Below are 17285 nucleotides of genomic sequence, written 5' to 3'. Positions count from 1 at the left end.
CACCTCGGGTTCTTACAGGTCGGGGTCCCGATCCTTAACTACTTTCCTGCCTCGATTGCCCATTCCTCTAGTTCGTGGTGCCATACTTGGTGACCACACACAAAGCTTTAATACATGCTAGTAGGGTAAACCATCAAACGACAGCACATAAGTAGGATTTCATGTATATATATAGATTTCCCTAAAGGTTTTAAAACAACATACCTGACGATGACGAAAGATCCGTTTGTGGCCATAAGGAACAGATTAGACTCACGATGTAAGTCAGTCTACAGAACCTAAAACTTAGGCTCTGATACCAAATGTAACGACCCTAGTTTCCTACTACATTCTAGGACGCTACTTCGTGCATGCATAAGTTTAATTGTACAATTTCTTTTAAATCATCAAATTAAAGAGCCAAGATTTTATTTAACAATGATCAAACGAGCAAAGATGTGAAAACATAATTAAATAATAATAAATAACCTAAAGCAAAATAAAATAAAATAATTTACTATTCGGGGTACCTCTAAACCCTATTAAAAACAAATGAATGAAATTAAATAGTCAAATAATAAAATTGACATATTTTGCATAAAAGTGAAAAAAAATGTCCAACTCCTAAACCAGATTTCAAAACATAATACTACATGCGGAAGTAGTGAATCGTCCTAATGGCCAGGTCACGGATCTCTCTTGTCATGCACCGGAAAGAAAAGGGTGAGTATAAAAAAAAATATACTCAGTAAGCAGCCCACTACTGGACCCACTCAGTGATCTGTTAGTCTATCCATTGGACCATAATGCACAAGGCATAGGCATAGGTATAGGCATAAAGGGCGATGCTTTCCATTCTCCTAATGTCGATGTTGGTGACGATGTTTTTCTTGGATGACTGACTCTTTTACTGCTTTTTTGTGGGCCCGAAGGCTCATACATGCGATGTGCATGGCCCAGTCTACTCATAACTCACAGGCCTTAACACATTATATTCATGCTTCAACATAAGCCAACTATGACATAAAATTTCATCACAGTTTCACATATGACATAAAATCTCAGCAGGCCTAACAACATCCTAGGGCAACCGATAACGCATTGTCCCAAAACGAGACCTTACTCCACTCGAGAACTTCGAGAACTTCCACGTTTCTGTAACCAATCACAAATTAGGCCCAAGAATCTCAAAAAACAGTGGGCTGCCAAAAGGGAACCGACACTTACCCCGGCGACAACCGAACTGCTCTGGTGTGCAATCGAACGAGGTGAGCGTTTTGACGCGCGTTGGGCTTTGGCTAACGACGAAACACTGACATGCGGCGGACGAACAAAGGCGGAAAGGAAGCTCTGCGCGACTGGAACGCTTGCGGGGCTGGAGACCCGCGGTCGAGCGAATGGAGGCGGTTGAAAGCTGTCTCTTATACACATCTAGATGTGTATAAGAGACAGCCTAGGAAACTACGCACCTTACTGACCGTTGTAGGACGGGGCCGATTGGTAACGGCTTCAATCATAGTTGGATCCACTGAAACCCCGTCCTTCGACGCCACGTGCCCAAGGAAGAACACCTTCCGTAGCCAAAACTCGCACTTAGAAAACTTTGCATACAGTTTGTTTTCCCTCAGTGTTCCTAGAACCTTCCTAAGATGTTCCTCATGTTCTGCCTCTGTCTTGGAGTATACCAAAATGTCATCAATAAAAACAATTACAAAGGCGTCTAGGAAGTCCTTGAACACCCGGTTCATCAAATCCATGAATACCGTTGGAGCATTGGTCAGACCAAAAGACATTACAATGAACTCGTAATGCCCATATCTAGATTGGAATGCAGTCTTCGGAATATCACTGTCTCTGATCCTCGGCTGATGGTAACCTGACCGTAGGTCAATCTTGAAAAATACGGTAGCACCCTGTAGCTGGTCAAACAGGTCATCAATTCTAGGAAGCGGGTACTTATTCTTAATGGTCACCTTATTCAACTCCCTATAGTCTATGCATAAACGTAACGACCCATCCTTTTTCTTCACAAACAATACTGTTGCACCCTACAGAGAAACACTGGGTCGAATGAACCCTTTATCAAGTAATTCCTGCAATTGAACCTTTGATTCTTTCAATTTTGCCGGAGCCATTCTGTACGGAGCTTTGGATATAGGAATAATGTCTGACTCCAGTTCAATCGTAAAATCAATCTCCCTTGGTGGAGGCAATCCTGGAAGTTCTTCTGGAAATACATCGGGACAATCTCTCACAACTGGTTCAGAGGTTAGTGCAATCCCGGTTTCCCTTGTGTTAACTACGCTAGCCAAGATACTCCAGACACCTTGGCTAATCAATCTCTTGGCTTTAACTGCTGAAATCACCTTGGGCAAAACTACTGTCCCGACCCCTTTGAACTTAAAGCTGGCTTCTCTAGGGGGGTTAAAATTCACCTCCTTACGGGAACAATCTATACTAGCATGGTTAACAACCAACCAATCCATGCCCAAAATTACATCGAAATCACGCATGTCTAATACTATCAAAGTCACATCAAGGGTGCGATTTGCTATTTCTAACTGACATGCTTTTATCTTTTCACTGGCTATCATAATTTCTCCCGACGGTGTAGACACTGACAAAACATAGCTCAAAGGCTCCAAAACTAACATGGAATGCTTTACGAACAACAAAGAAATGAAAGCGTGGGACAAGCCAGAGTCAAACAATGTCAAGGCATAGTGCCCCAAGATTGGGAGCGTACCTGTCACCATTGTTCCCGAGTGCTCAGCTTCCCGACGACTGGTGGCATAGACCCGACCCTGCTGCTGTTGTCGATTTGAACTACCCTGATACAAACTCGGGGGCTGGACCCCCGCACTTCCGAAACCACTACTAGGGCATTGGTTTGCCGTATGCCCTATCTGCTTACATCTGAAGCATGTCCCTGTGCCAATCAGACAGCGTCCCCAATGATGCTTCCCATAAGACTTGCATACCGACCTTTCCCTCCAAACTCTTCTTGAAGTCGTAGCCTGTCGTTGAGCATGCCCTACTGACCTGCTTGTACTCTGGACCTTCTGCGGAGGTCCCAGAGCTTTCTGTTCAACCTTCCTCTTCTGGCCGGGGGTTGGTTCCTCCGTCAAGGACTTTAGGAACCCTATCCTTGAAGGACAACCCACGCGTGCTGCCGCTCAAAAGGCTGCGACGTATGTGGGAGGCTTCAGGGCTTGCACGATGCCTCGCACCCCGTCTCGGAGTCTTTGCACAAACCTTCCAACCCTCTTTGCTTTGGTAGACACCAGGTCAGGGGCAAAACAAGACAATTTGTCAAACTCCTCTTCATACTTTTCCACTGTCATGGTTCCCTACTTTAAGTTCATGAACCCAGCTTGCTTGTTGTACCTCACATGAGCAGAGAAGTACTTCTCATAAAATCGCTCCTTGAACTGATCCCACATGGCTTGACCTCCACCGGCTTCTATCATTCTCTCAGTCGAGCGCCACCAGCGCTTGGCATTGTCGATGAGAAGAAAGCGGCACACTGTAGCTTCTGCTCCTCTGGACACCTCATGTACTGGAAAAGCCCCTCAATAGTGGACAACCACAATTCTGCATTATTAGGGTCTTTCAGGGATCCGTTAAACGTTGGGGGATCATACTTCTTGAAATCCCGTAGGTATCCAGCTTCCAACGAAGGGCCTGCCACGGTCCGACTTGTGGCCCTATCCTGATTCTGAACTGGTGGTAACGGGACTGATGAGGATGGCGCCTGCTGTGACTGTACGTGCTGGGCGATCTGCTCGGCCACCATGCCCCTTAGCTGTCCCACCACGGCCTGCATGACGACGTTCCCAATAGTTGCAGCCATAGCCGTATATTCTACTAGAATTTCTGAGGACGACGGTCCTGGTGGGGGCACAGTCGAAGTTCAACGTTCCCAAGGTGGCGGGTCCCACACCTCTTGGCTCTGCACCTCGGGTTCTTACAGGTCGGGGTCCCGATCCTTAATACTTTCCTGCCTCGATTGCCCATTCCTCTAGTTCGTGGTGCCATACTTGGTGACCACACACAAAGCTTTAATACATGCTAGTAGGGTAAACCATCAAACGACAGCACATAAGTAGGATTTCATGTATATATATAGATTTCCCTAAGGTTTTTAAAACAAACATACCTGACGATGACGAAAGATCCGTTTGTGGCCATAAGGAACAGATTAGACTCACGATGTAAGTCAGTCTACAGAACCTAAAACTTAGGCTCTGATACCAAATTGTAACGACCTAGTTTCCTACTACATTCTAGGACGCTACTTCGTGCATGCATAAGTTTAATTGTACAATTTCTTTTAAATCATCAAATTAAAGAGCCAAGATTTTATTTAACAATGATTAAACGAGCAAAGAATGTGAAAACATAATTAAATAATAATAAATAACCTAAAGCAAAATAAAATAAAATAATTTACTATTGGGGTACCTCTAAACCCTATTAAAAACAAATGAATGAAATTAAATAGTCAAATAATAAAATTGACATATTTGCATAAAAGTGAAAAAAAATGTCCAACTCCTAACAGATTTCAAAACATAATACTACATGCGGAAGTAGTAATCGTCCTAATGGCCAGGTCACGGATCTCTCTTGTCATGCACCGGAAAGAAAGGGTGAGTATAAAAAAAAATATACTCAGTAAGCAGCCCACTACTGGACCCACTCAGTGATCTGTTAGTCTTATCCATTGGACCATAATGCACAAGGCATAGGCATAGGTATAGCATAAAGGGCGATGCTTTCCATTCTCCTAATGTCGATGTTGGTGACGATGTTTTTCTTGGATGACTGACTCTTTTACTGCTCTTTTTTGTGGGCCGAAGGCTCATACATGCGATGTGCATGGCCCAGTCTACTCATAACTCACAGGCCTTAACACATATATTCATGCTTCAACATAAGCCAACTATGACATAAAATTTCTCACAGTTTCACATATGACATAAAATCTCAGCAGGCCTAACAAAACATCCTAGGGCAACCGATAACGCATTGTCCAAAACGAGACCTTACTCCACTCGAAACTTCGAGAACTTCCACGTTTCTGTAACCAATCACAAATTAGGCCAAGAATCTCAAAAAACAGTGGGCTGCCAAAAGGGAACCGACACTTACCCCGGCGACAACCGAACTGCTCTTGGTGTGCAATCGAACGAGGTGAGCGTTTTGAACGCGCGTTGGGCTTTGGCTAACGACGAAACACTGACAATGCGGCGGACGAACAAAGGCGGAAAGGAAGCTCTGCGCGACTGGAACGCTTGCGGGGCTGGAGACCCGCGGTCGAGGCGAATGGAGGCGGTCGAAGCTAACGACCGGAATCAATGGTCGAGCGGCGGACGGGACGAAAACAAACAGCGAGCAGCGGAAGGATATGCCTTCTGGTGTGCGCTTGACGACGGCTTCGGCTATGCACCCTGTCGACGAATGGAACAAACGACCGGCGAAGAGCGCGACTGGCGCGGAGGAGCAAGCTCGAACGGCGAATGCAGAGGGGGGGGGGGCGCTGGAGGAGGAGGAGGAAGAAGGAAAAAAAAAAAAAAAAAAAAAAGAAAACCCTTTTTTTTCCTTTACACGCAGCCCGAGGACCCCATCACCTTTATAACCCTAAACCCCTCTTCTTTTTCCTAAATTAACCAACCATTTAATTATTCTTTTTTCTTTTTCTTTTTCCTTTTTTTTTTCCTTGGGCGTCACATTTTTTAAGTTGTCTTTTAAACACATTGAGTAGCAATAACGAGATAAAAAAGAACAAGAATTACATTAACCAATAACAAAAGGAAGAAAGGAATATTATAAAAAAGAGCAAGTGATCAATGATAATAGTTTTATGTAAGTTGAATTATGCTTATTTTAGCCTCACAATTTAGTCATTTTTCTAGTTGAATTTGGTCAAAATTTTTAAATGTGTATGAAAGATGAAAGGTATTATTGCAATGTTTAGAATTATAGAAATATTATTTTCTCTATTTTGTCTACAATTTGACATAGGCGTAATCTTCTTTCGATAAGTACAACTCTTCCAACTATGATTCTATTGGTAGACATGTGGAATCATTTGATGTCTTTAAATTATTGTGTTGACTCTCACTTTCTCACTCTCATCGGGACACCAGAGAAGATTTTCATTGGTCAGCCCCTCCCGACTCCTTTAACCTGAACTCCTCTGATACGACAGTTGTAACTGATGAGGTGGAAGTTGGGCCTATCGTTCGTGATTCAAATGGGAACCATTTTCCCTTATCAAGATCTGTTGAACTTATTTAGGCCATTGCTATGTTCGAAGGAATATCTCACACTATTGAAGTTGACATATCTCCTTTTCGAATCGAAACTGATTTTGTTATTCCAAAACGCTGGATATAGAATGAGGTTTAATCGTTCGTTGACTCATTCGTGAGTTTCTCTTAATTGTTCGGTCCTTGGCTTCTACTCTACCTTTTTATTTGAATTCCTTTTAAGTTCTTTTTGTTGCTTTTCTATGTTGTACTAAAGAAAATATAGGAATATTATTTAACAAATGCTAGTGCATTTTTATATTTTATAATAATTCTTTTTTTTTTTAATTTTTTTTATTAAAAAAAAAACTGCTTTCGTTCACAAGGACAGCGATACATTCATAGTGTTCCCTGTGTCCCCGCGCCTAAGGCCTCCCCTGTTCGCCATGGCCACCAGAGGAATCGGCGGTGATAAGAGGACCACCAGAAGCTCCTCCATAAACGCCGTTGCCGCAGCCACAGTCGCCACTACCAGAAGCAAGGCCAAGAAACTCGATCGGGAGAGTCATCTCTACCACCAACTGGTAACCCTCATCCAAACCACCATTTCTTCCGCTCACTCCTTTCTCTCTCTCAACGATCTCCACCTTCTTCCCTCACAAACCCTCGCCCTTGAATCCCTCCTCGGTTCAACTTCATCCTCTCTTTACGCTCTCTCTCCTCGTCTCCCAAAACTTACCCTACCTCCGCCGCCGCCGCCGCCGCCGCCTCCACCGCGGCAATGCTGGTTTCAACGCTTCCTCTCTGCGACATCGGACGTCGATTGCGATCCCAGATGGAATCTCTCTTTCCGTATGTCGAAATCATCCTTCTCCCTCCTCCTCCGTCTCCTTTCTCCGATTCAGAGCTCCTCATCCTCTTCAGTTCCTCCCGATTGTGCTTTAGCCGCTGCGCTTTTCCGATTGGCGCATGGTGCGAGCTACAAGGCGGTTGGTAGGCGGTTTGGAATTGATTCCGCTGATGCTTGCCGCTCGTTTTATGCTGTTTGTAAAGCTATCAATGAGAAATTGGGGCATTTGCTTGAGCTACGGTCTGACATTGATCGGATTGTTGTGGGATTTGGGTGGATTTCGCTTCCGAATTGTTGTGGGGTTTTAGGTCTTAGAAGATTTGGTGTTGAGAGTGAACTGCTAGGCAAAAATGGATCGCTTCTGGTTCAGGCATTAGTTGATGCTGAAGGGAGGTTTCTGGATGTCTCTGCTGGTTGGCCGAGCTCCATGAAACCTGAAACAATCTTGCGGCAGAGCAAGCTATATGAAGAAATTGAGAAATCCAATGAATTACTCAAAGGCCCTGTTTATAATCTCGATGATGATAAACCCATTCCCCAATATTTGATTGGTGATTCTTGCTTCCCCCTCTTGCCATGGCTTTTGACACCATACATGAAACTGAACGAGGAAGATAGCTCTGGCTTTCCTGAGAGAGCATTCAATTCCACACATAACCGTGCAATGGCGTTGGTTAACACAGCATTTGGCAGACTCCGAGCTCGGTGGAAGCTTCTGTCAAAACCATGGAAGGAAGGATGTAGAGATTTTTTCCCCTTTATTGTATTGACTGGGTGTCTGCTGCACAATTTCCTCATTAAATGCAGCGAGAAACTAGATGAAGAGCAAGATCAAGAAGAAGAAGCAATTTGTTCAAGTGAGGACCAGAAGTTCCCTCTTTATGATGGTAAGATAGGAGATGATAGAGGAAAGGATATCAGAGATGCGCTTGCCTTGCACTTGAGTAGCCTGAGCTACAGAAGATGATCGCTTTGAACATCTTGGTAATTTTAATCTTTTATCAGCTGTATATATTCTTTTCCTCTCTCTTGGAACTTTTTCTCAAAACTGCAGATTGTACGTCCTAGTTCTCTAGAAGTAGATCTATTTTTTGTCAACCATTAGTTTCCTAATTATTTGATACTTCTTATGATTAGAGAAGGAATGTTTACACTTATCTAACATGAAAGTGACCTTGAAATCATTCACTCTATATGTAAAATTTTTTTTAAAAAATCTACAGTTCATGGTTTGGGTCCCCTCTAGAATGCAATAATTTTGACATGTAATTATTCTATCAAGTGAATGGGAATCGCTTTTTGAATCAAATAATCTCGGTAAATTAATTTTTGAACGTCATTGTTGGAATTGTTCTAGTTAAACTTGATCTTGAATTTCGGTTGAAGTGAAATAACTATGGATGGTCTAGCTTATAGGAAAAGGACAAAAGTAGTAATGAGCTTTCAGAATGGAAGCTATGACTTGGTCCACTCCAAGCCCTAATTTTGATATTTGCCTACATAACCCAGTGCTTTTAAAAGTTCCAAAAATGTTTTGGAAGTGCTTAAAATATTTTTTTGATGAAATGGTCCATTAGTGTCTCTTTTTTAGAGTCCTTGTTAAAAAAAAGAGTAAGTGTCTACAAAATGACATTGATTGAACTTCTTTTATTTTGTATATGCTTAAAACCTGAGGCCATGGATAGAGAGCCATGATGAACATATTCTACATCCGGATCTTTAGACATTAGGACAAGAAAGATATAACTAACGTGATAATTTCAGTGGTTGCTTTTGCCAGGTTATGTATGAAATTCACATAGTTTGCCCAACTAAAGAGCACCAAAACTGGAGATTATCTTGCCTTCTTAAATCTCAACTCTAACATCTCTTCTTTGCTTCTCTTAATCTGAATGGACTTCTTGAAGGACCTTTTCACAGGCAAGGGACTTGGAATACTTTTGTAGATTTGAAGTGGTTTTTGGGGGTAACAAAGGAATTTAAAAATGAGTCCCTTTCAAAAAAACTATATTTTTAGATGCTCCAAAAAAAAAGTACTCTCTCTTCAGGACCAACTGATATATTATTTTATTTCTAAACCTTGAACTAGCACTTTTCTGTTTGGTTGCCCCAAGAGAAGTGAACTGAAAAGTGTTGTAGTTTTGCACAGAACGGCTCACAGTCACAGGTTAGACTTTGTGTAAATAAATTGCATCTCTTCTCAAATTTCATTTTTACAGGATTGAGAAACTTCAGAACCTGGCAGTTTAAAATTAAAATGTTGACAGCTCAAAACCCCAGAGCAGTTTCATCAGAAATTATTCAGCAAATACAATATTTGGACGACTATACAAATAGCACAAAGGATTCATTTCAACCATTCGACAAAACCAAGCATAAATCTTCACTGGACACAAAACAAATTGGGGAAATCTACCAAAACCATTGAACTCAAAGGTACAAAATTCAATTAACTTTTCTTCAAACCTTGATCATTTTCCAAAGATTGATTTGATCCACCATATTCCTTTAGTATCTTTGGGACCTTCATCTCCTTCTGGTGGAGGATCAGTGTGTGTTGTCCTACGAAGCTTGCTCACATCATAACCCTGTTCCTTAGCTTTCTCCACCAATTGATTATATATCTCCTCATCCAAATGATTCTGCCTGCACAATATCTGCCAAAGAAACACCATGAAATAACAATTCAGAAACCTCCCATTATCATAAGTTCATAACTCAACACCCTTCTCACTCGACCAACTGATTAAAAGTTAAAATCTCCCACCCACATATTATTGAATACAAAACCTACAATAGTTCACAAACATCCAAAACTCCCAAAAGAAAATCAATGTGATAGGACCCACGGTAACCAAAATACTAGATAAATCTAAATTATTTGAGGTACTTGGACCCTCCCCTCTAGAGATCACAATCAAATCCGAAATCACTCACCACAATATTGCCAACCCTTTTCATTCCCCTCCTTCTCTATTTACAACCAAGGAGTATAACCAACTCCCTAACTATTTACTAATATACCTTTAATGCTATAATAATAACCTAATATCATTCCTATCACAATGTCATACCCATAGAAAATCAATTGCCAAAGTAAACATAGCTCAGCGGTAAGTGGTAGATCATCCCCGTAGTAGTTGTACTTAAAAAAAGAAAATCAATGTCATACCCATAGATAGTTTCTGCTAGGCTGGCCAATCAAAGCATGGTGATAATCATGATCAAGATACAAAACCCAGTAATCTCCAACAACAGGAATGACAGGCATGAATGGAGGAACATAGAATTTAACTTTGAGCTTGGCTTCATCACTATCAGGATTAGCTTTAACAGCAGTACCTTCAATAAAACCCCTCTTACCATCAACCCAGGTCTCATTTAGGACATTCACCGTCCGTTCGTCTCTCAGGGTGTAGGTCGCTCTGGTATTAGCTCCATTTTTGGGCTGAAACCTAGATGGAAATGAAGCTATTTCGTACCACCGGCCCATATACCTCTTAAGGTCGACGTCCTTCATGACGTCCATCTCTTTTTGCACCATTGTTGAATGATGAGCTTCTGAGAGAGATCTCAGAGTGGGGTTTCTTGAGGCGTCGGTGGTGATTTGATTTGAATTTTTTGAGTTGTTGAAGAAGATGTGGATTTGGAAAAAGGGGAGACGTGGAGAGATATTATAGCTGTGGGGAAGAGGATTTTTTTGTGGTCTAGAAATCGGCAGAGCCCAGTTGTGGGCAAAAAGTGCTTTTCTTTTCTTTCTTTCCTTGCTTGCTAAACAAGGTAAATGTGGGAGTCGCCAACATCATGGGCCATGGGCATCAATTCTATATACCTTATAGTCGGTTCGATTTTGTTTGATTTGACATCAATCAAGAACAAATTCAAATCAAGTGATTTTATAAAGAAGAGACCTAAATCGATGTCCAATAAAGAAAAAAAAATTAATAAATTGGTTTTTATTTGATTCGGTATATTATTGGTTTGGTTCTCGGTTGCGACATTTTTTTTCTCCTTCTAAATTTTAGTTTGTATTTCCAACTTTGTTTTGAATCGGTCATTTTTGTAATTTTAAAATTAAAATTGGGTTCATTTCTTTTCTTATAGATTGAAATTAGACATTTTTATTTTTTTTATTGGCACTTGCTAAATAAAAAACATAAACACTCCATAATAATTTGTTTTCTTTTAAACAATAAATATATATGTATCATAATAATTAAAACACTAAAAGAGACCTAATGTTAGAGTTTATTTTTAAGAATATATATACACTCGGTTCGGTTCGGTTTTGATTGGTCTTTTCAATCAAAATCCAATTTGAACCAATACTTTTTTATTTTCTCTAAATACAAACAAATATGTCTAATTTTATACTACAAAACCAAACCAAACCAGTTGATCGGTTTGGATTGGTTTGTTTTTTTTATTTTTTTATTTTTTCTTGCACTCTTACTTAAGAAGAAAGGAAAAATATTCAGATGCATCATGAGCAATACCTATATCTCTATACATTCCACTAAATTGTCCAAAATTCTTTTTATTCCTTTTTTGAAATATTTTAATTATTTTTTTATTTGGGTGATGAAGGAGATGTATCTGCATCTCGGATTATCCATAAGAAAGATATTTGACTAAAAATATATTTTTTTCGAGGGTTAAATTGTGAATTTGGTATTGAATTTTAAGGTTAAATAGCAAATTTGGTCCCTACTTAAAGAATGTTACAAGTTGGTCCATATTTTATAATTAGAATTTTGTCTCTATGGTTGGATAAAATTCTCATAAATAGTCCCTACAATAGAGAGTATCTATGAGGATTTATATCATAGGCACTAGGTATTATCAAATCATAAGGGACTACATTCTAACCTTCTCAAAATTATCGGGACCAAATTTGCAATTTAACCAAAATTTAAAGTTTAAATTATGTTTATGTACATTTGATTTTGATTTTAACTTGTGACTTAACATCTTGTGTTTTAAATGTTGACTAGGGATGTTGAAGTAAATTCGTGAGTGATAATTTGATGTGATATAACAAATGAATGTAGATTTGATTAGCACAAATTTGTTATATTTAGGTCCTACTAGTTAAGAAATACACGTACGGGTGACGTGTATGGCCAAATGAAGTTCAATTCCGCATGAATTCAGTTCGGTCGAGGATGGAATAACCTCGCCTAAGGTCCGACGAAACTTCAAAGAGTCGAGCAAAAAGTGGATTGGGACTTGAGCGTCCCCTAAGGCTGACCATGATCACGGGTAAATCATGGTGCGCACGGTTGGAGAAGTACGGCCGTGACATTTGGTATCAGAGCCACTCTTTTGAGTGGAGTCGGACAAGACAGGGAGAAAAGACCCGAGGGTTGAATTGAAGACTTCACAGTTGTGTCAAAAGTGCCAGTTTGGCAGGGCAGAAGTAAGTCAGTATCAGAGACAGTGTGTGGGTTGAAGCCGAATTTTTCCATTAAGGGAAATCCATCCCGTCAGGAAGAAAAAAAAAAACAAGCTCATTTGCCAAGAGTTTGGGTGTTCCGTTGGTTAGAAGAAGCACGAAAGGTGTACTGGGTAGGGTGCCTTCGAAAGAACCATTACTACCAGAGGGATAATGCTAATGGTTGCATGCAGAAGAATCGGGGGTCAGGGAGACATGCGTCGGTCAAGTGCAATTGTGCATCAAGAGTCCGTATGAGTGGATGTCATGGCTAGCAGAGCGAGGCGATTGGAAAGCAACTTGCAAGAATGGGCTGTTGTCCCGTGAGAAAATGCTCCCTTTGTGTGGAGCCAGTTTATCCCTTAAGTCATTCCACATGCCTAAGTGAGGTGATTTCACAGTTGTTTGGCCAATGCGCGTTGGAGATGATCAACAGTTTGGCAGTTTAGAGAACGAGAAGAAGCTGCATCAAGTGCAAAAGAAGCATCTTTGCAGCATCGCCACATGAGGTGGCCAGTGAGTTGGCTGAAGTGTAGTGCTAACGAAAGAGGGGGTTGTGTTTTGTTTTCCGAATTCGCTTAGGTGTGAGTAGATGCCACGATGTATGATGTTCCGTGGTAGGCTCGCGAGCCTCACCTTGAGGGGTGCATCTTGATGTGTGCTCAGAGAGTATGTGTTATGGCTATGGTTACGATCGAGTTGTGTGGGATGAAAAGATATCCCTTGTTAGTGGAGGCGAGAGGAAGCCGAAGCTTTTTCCATGCGTATGTTGCGAGTCCCGAAGGCCAAGTCCTAGAGTGGGTGCGAGGAGGCCCGTGGGTGGGATGGCTCATACGTAATGGCACTTTCCGTACTTAGTCTAATGCACATAATTTTCAGAGAGTCCGTTATGCAACCAACCCAAGATCGGATTGTCATCGGGATAATGCCGAGTTTAAGTAGGGGAGAGTGTCGCAATCCAACGAGATTGAAAGTGGATTGCACCCCCAAGTTTGTCATCGAGGACGATGACAGTTTAAGTAGGGGAGGATGTCACAATCTAACTTTGAGATAGTAGATTGTGACCCTACTTGTGCAGACAGTACAGTGGCGACACACAAGTGTCGACACATCTAGTAAAGACAGAGGGCCAAGAGAAGTGTCGTGATGCGACTGTGGAGGACGGTGCATCATCCAATACACCAACATAAGTGGGCAAGAATGTCATGTTGAACATTAAGCAGAAAGACAAGCAACTGTGTCATCGGTGGTGTCAGTGACAAGCTCCGTGGGGGCCGGATGGAGCCTCGGGCCGTGACCTCGAAAGGTGGAGTTCCGTCGCGAGTTTGGATGAGCGGCTCTAGAGTTAGATGCATATTGATAAGATATGCAAACACATCGAATTTCATGTCAATCGGAGTTTAGACGAGCACTCTACGTTGGTGATGAGGTTTGATTATATGCATGGGTGGCAAAAAGGAAAATGTTCAGAATGCACTATGGGGGGGGGGGGCATGGTGTCAGCTCTCCACCACCCCTAGGCCTTGTGGCCTAAGTGAGCTACCCCATGGCACATGCATGTATCATGGCATGGGCGAGCGTTACAAGACAAGTGCCTTGGGCGTCTTCCATCGAGAATGTCAGACGGCACGGGTGTGCCGGCTTTGCGCCCCTTCCCATGGGCCAGAGGTTTGATGTAGCACCCGGTATGCCGTTTTGATTCGACAATGGCTAAAAGGGCCTAAGTCTCAATTACGTCCGGAATGGATGGATGTCCGGGAAATCCTGGTTGGATTGTTGCCCATGGGTCGGTCAATGATGGTTCTCGATAATGTGTCTGAGCAGGAAAGAGAAAGTTGATGATATCCCGACACTCGGGATCGCATCCTAAAGCATCAATGGAACTCGATAGTTTCCGGTTGGCCCGACACTTGCTTGAGTGGTCTCGATAAGCAGTGTGATGGTCCGTAGAGCCCGATAAGCGACCGTTAGGCCGGTAGAAGCCCGGTAGGCGCTGAAGTAGGCCAGTAGAGCCCGATAAGCATTGTTATGTCCCGAAAATCCCCAATGAGTGTCTGAATCATCCGGTAAACCCCAGTAGAGGGTTATAAGCTTGTTTTGGCCCAAAAGGATCAGAACTCGTCCTGGTGAAGTTCCAAAATGATGTAGAAGTGTGGGGGACATGTTGTTGGGAACCAAGATGACGAAGAGTGATGCGACATTGCATTGTGATGACCTTAGCCTCATATATGGGCAAGGTCGAGCTCAGGACTTGGCTAGAGTAGAGGCAAGTCGGCCAGAGTCGCAATTGCGGGAAAATACACGTACAGGCGACGTGTATGGCCAAATGAAGTTCAATTTCGCATGAGTTCAGTTCGGTCGAGGATGGAATAACCTCGGCTAAGGTCCGACGAAACTTCAAAGAGTCGAGCAAAAAGTGGATTGGGATTTGAGTGTCCCCTAAGGCTGACCATGATCATGGATGAATCATGGTGCCACACGGTTGGAGAAGTACGATCGTGATATCATCGAAACATTCTTTCATTATTTAATACCTCTATTTCTTTTAAGAAGAATTTAATACCTTTGATCTTAAATTAAGTAACAAAACACTTAAAATAAATAAAATTATAAAGTCATTTGATTTTATTAATTTAAGAAAAGTTAAAATTAGTTTTAACCCACCTTGTAAATATAATAATAAATATATGCTATTAAAAACAAATAAAAAAATTATATTAGATTATGAAAATAAATAAAAATATAGGGAGAATCAATATGATATAATCTTTTTTTTTTTTTTTTTTACATAAGAATCATTATAATATAATTAATCATTCTAAAGTTCTTCAAAAAAAAATTTAGCAAAACATCTTAAAACTTTAAATTAGGATGATTATGTTATAACTCTCTCTACATCTCTATATTTTCAAATATTTTCTTATATTCTCTACATATTTTTAGTATCACAGCTCAATCAACTTTATTTGATCATGCTTTCACTAATCTAAAAAAAAAGCTCTAATTAATTTAAACAATCAAATAACCACTTTTACTTTTTTAGGTGAATAGAATGAAAAAAAATTCGTACAAAAAAACTCACAAATACGAGAGGATAGTGAATATAATAATTAAATTAACAATAAAATTTTGAAAAATAAAAGAGATGAGTAGTTGTGTGATTAAAATTAGGAAAATTTAAACAGAAGTATCCCTATTTTCTAACTCCTCCATCTTCCCACGTTTTCTCACATTTTTCCTCTATTTCTCACTCTTATCTTTCCCCTCTTGTCCTTACTCTCCTCATTCTCTTTCTTGATTTGGCATAAAAATAAAATAAATAATAATAATCATGCAATTAAAATATATAACAAAAATAAATACTTACATTGTTTTATTTAAAGTCGTTTTCCTCTCTTTACTATTGTCGTAACTCTCTTCATTCTCTCTTCTATAATTACATTCAATATTGTAAACATTAGAAGGATTCCTCTATTTGATAAAAAAATCTCATGTATTTAAAATATATAACAAAAATGAGTACTTACGTTATCCTATTGAGATTGTTTTTCTTGGTGATGTTGCTCATGGTCCAATGAAACTAGTAACACACACATATGGTAGTTACCTTTGTTTTAAAGAGATGGATTGCCCTAAAATCTCTCAATCACCATCACATAAATTAAATACATATTAAATGAAATGATTGCTTTAATTTGTTAGAAAGGCGTGTGAGAGTTTTGATGCGTGTGGAAGCTTAATGAAAGGATGCTATAAAAAATGTGCAAATGTTCAAGAATAAATAACTAATAGTATAATAGATATATATATATATCTAAATATGAGGGCAAAATGGGAACATAAAAATTCTCCCACTTTGCCTTTTTAGATATAGTATAGATTGGAATTGTGTTTATACTTTGGATAAGTAAAAAGTCATTCGGGGAATCTTAAACCTTCAGAATAACAGACAATTTAGGTTCTTTGAAAATATGCAATTTTTTTTTAAACTAAATTAAAAGGAATTTCAAATACATCATTCGGTTTTTAATAACAATTTTTTGGGTTAAACTTTGATAAAGGATTTTAGATTAATTAGAGTTTTTTTTTTCAATTTGAAGTATTAAAATTTTTTAGAAAATGTACTCATTTTTTACCTCACACTCATAAAAAAAATTAAAATAATTTAAAAGAAAAAGTTACTATATGATAAATTATGATTGAATAATATCGATGTAGTCCAAAATGCACTAAATTATTTTTCTTAAATTTATCATATAATAAATTTGATGAGTCACGTGCCATTGAATCATTCTTTGCCAGATTAATCCATATGTTCCATGTCAATATAAGTTATAATGTGAAAGACACAAGTTCATCATCATCATCATCATTATTATTATTATTGATAGGAAACAGATATGTATATTTCCTAAAAAGACAACAGTTCCAACAAATTTAAAGAATGAATTTGTAATTAGTTAAATGGAGAAATTTTTTTAAAATAAATAATTAAATAAATAGACAGAACAAAATTTAAAGACTAAACTTATTATGTTATTATTACAAATTTAGAACAACAAATAAAGGTAGTGGGGATTTGAAACTTCGATTTTGAGGTAGGTAGTATTTGCAAATTTATCGTTAAATTTTGCTAGTTTGGCACTAAGTTTATTAATTAATCGATACAATTTTTATGGTTTATGATAGAAACTTGTTTTTTTGTATAGTGATTTTTTCGAATATGAATTTGGTAAACTTTTTTGGAATATCCCTTAATATAAGAAAT

The 17285-nt window shown here is 39.6% G+C and overlaps 2 protein-coding genes across 2 annotated transcripts; one reads left to right on the top strand and one right to left on the bottom strand.

Annotated features, from left to right (window-relative positions):
• The first annotated feature begins 5789 nt into the window (after positions 1-5789).
• On the top strand, positions 5790-9111 carry LOC120079785 (protein ALP1-like). Its single transcript, XM_039034172.1, has one exon. The coding sequence runs from the start codon at positions 6680-6682 to the stop codon at positions 8048-8050; it is 1371 nt and encodes a 456-aa protein (XP_038890100.1). The 5' UTR covers positions 5790-6679; the 3' UTR covers positions 8051-9111.
• Positions 9112-9328: 217 nt separating this feature from the next.
• Positions 9329-10789, bottom strand: LOC120079786 (temperature-induced lipocalin-1-like). The gene is made up of 2 exons (XM_039034173.1): positions 10256-10789; positions 9329-9740 (listed from the first exon to the last, which is right to left on the bottom strand). The coding sequence occupies exons 1-2, from the start codon at positions 10625-10627 to the stop codon at positions 9555-9557; spliced, it is 558 nt and encodes a 185-aa protein (XP_038890101.1). The 5' UTR covers positions 10628-10789; the 3' UTR covers positions 9329-9554.
• Between the last annotated feature and the right edge of the window lie 6496 nt (positions 10790-17285).

This window comes from Benincasa hispida, chromosome 6 (assembly GCF_009727055.1).
Source record: "Benincasa hispida cultivar B227 chromosome 6, ASM972705v1, whole genome shotgun sequence".
Taxonomy (NCBI): domain Eukaryota; kingdom Viridiplantae; phylum Streptophyta; class Magnoliopsida; order Cucurbitales; family Cucurbitaceae; genus Benincasa; species Benincasa hispida.
This window is presented reverse-complemented; position numbering and strand designations above follow the sequence as displayed.

What these genes read in the sequence shown, in the direction of transcription:
- LOC120079785 (XM_039034172.1), top strand. Translation starts at nt 6,680, where the DNA reads ATGGCCACCAGAGGAATCGGCGGTGATAAGAGGACCACCAGAAGCTCC.
- LOC120079786 (XM_039034173.1), bottom strand. Translation starts at nt 10,627, where the DNA reads ATGGTGCAAAAAGAGATGGACGTCATGAAGGACGTCGACCTTAAGAGG. An exon ending in CTAGCAGAAACTATCTATGG is followed by an intron (nt 9,741 to 10,255) that starts GTATGACATTGA and finishes TTTCTTTGGCAG; the next exon opens with ATATTGTGCAGGCAGAATCA.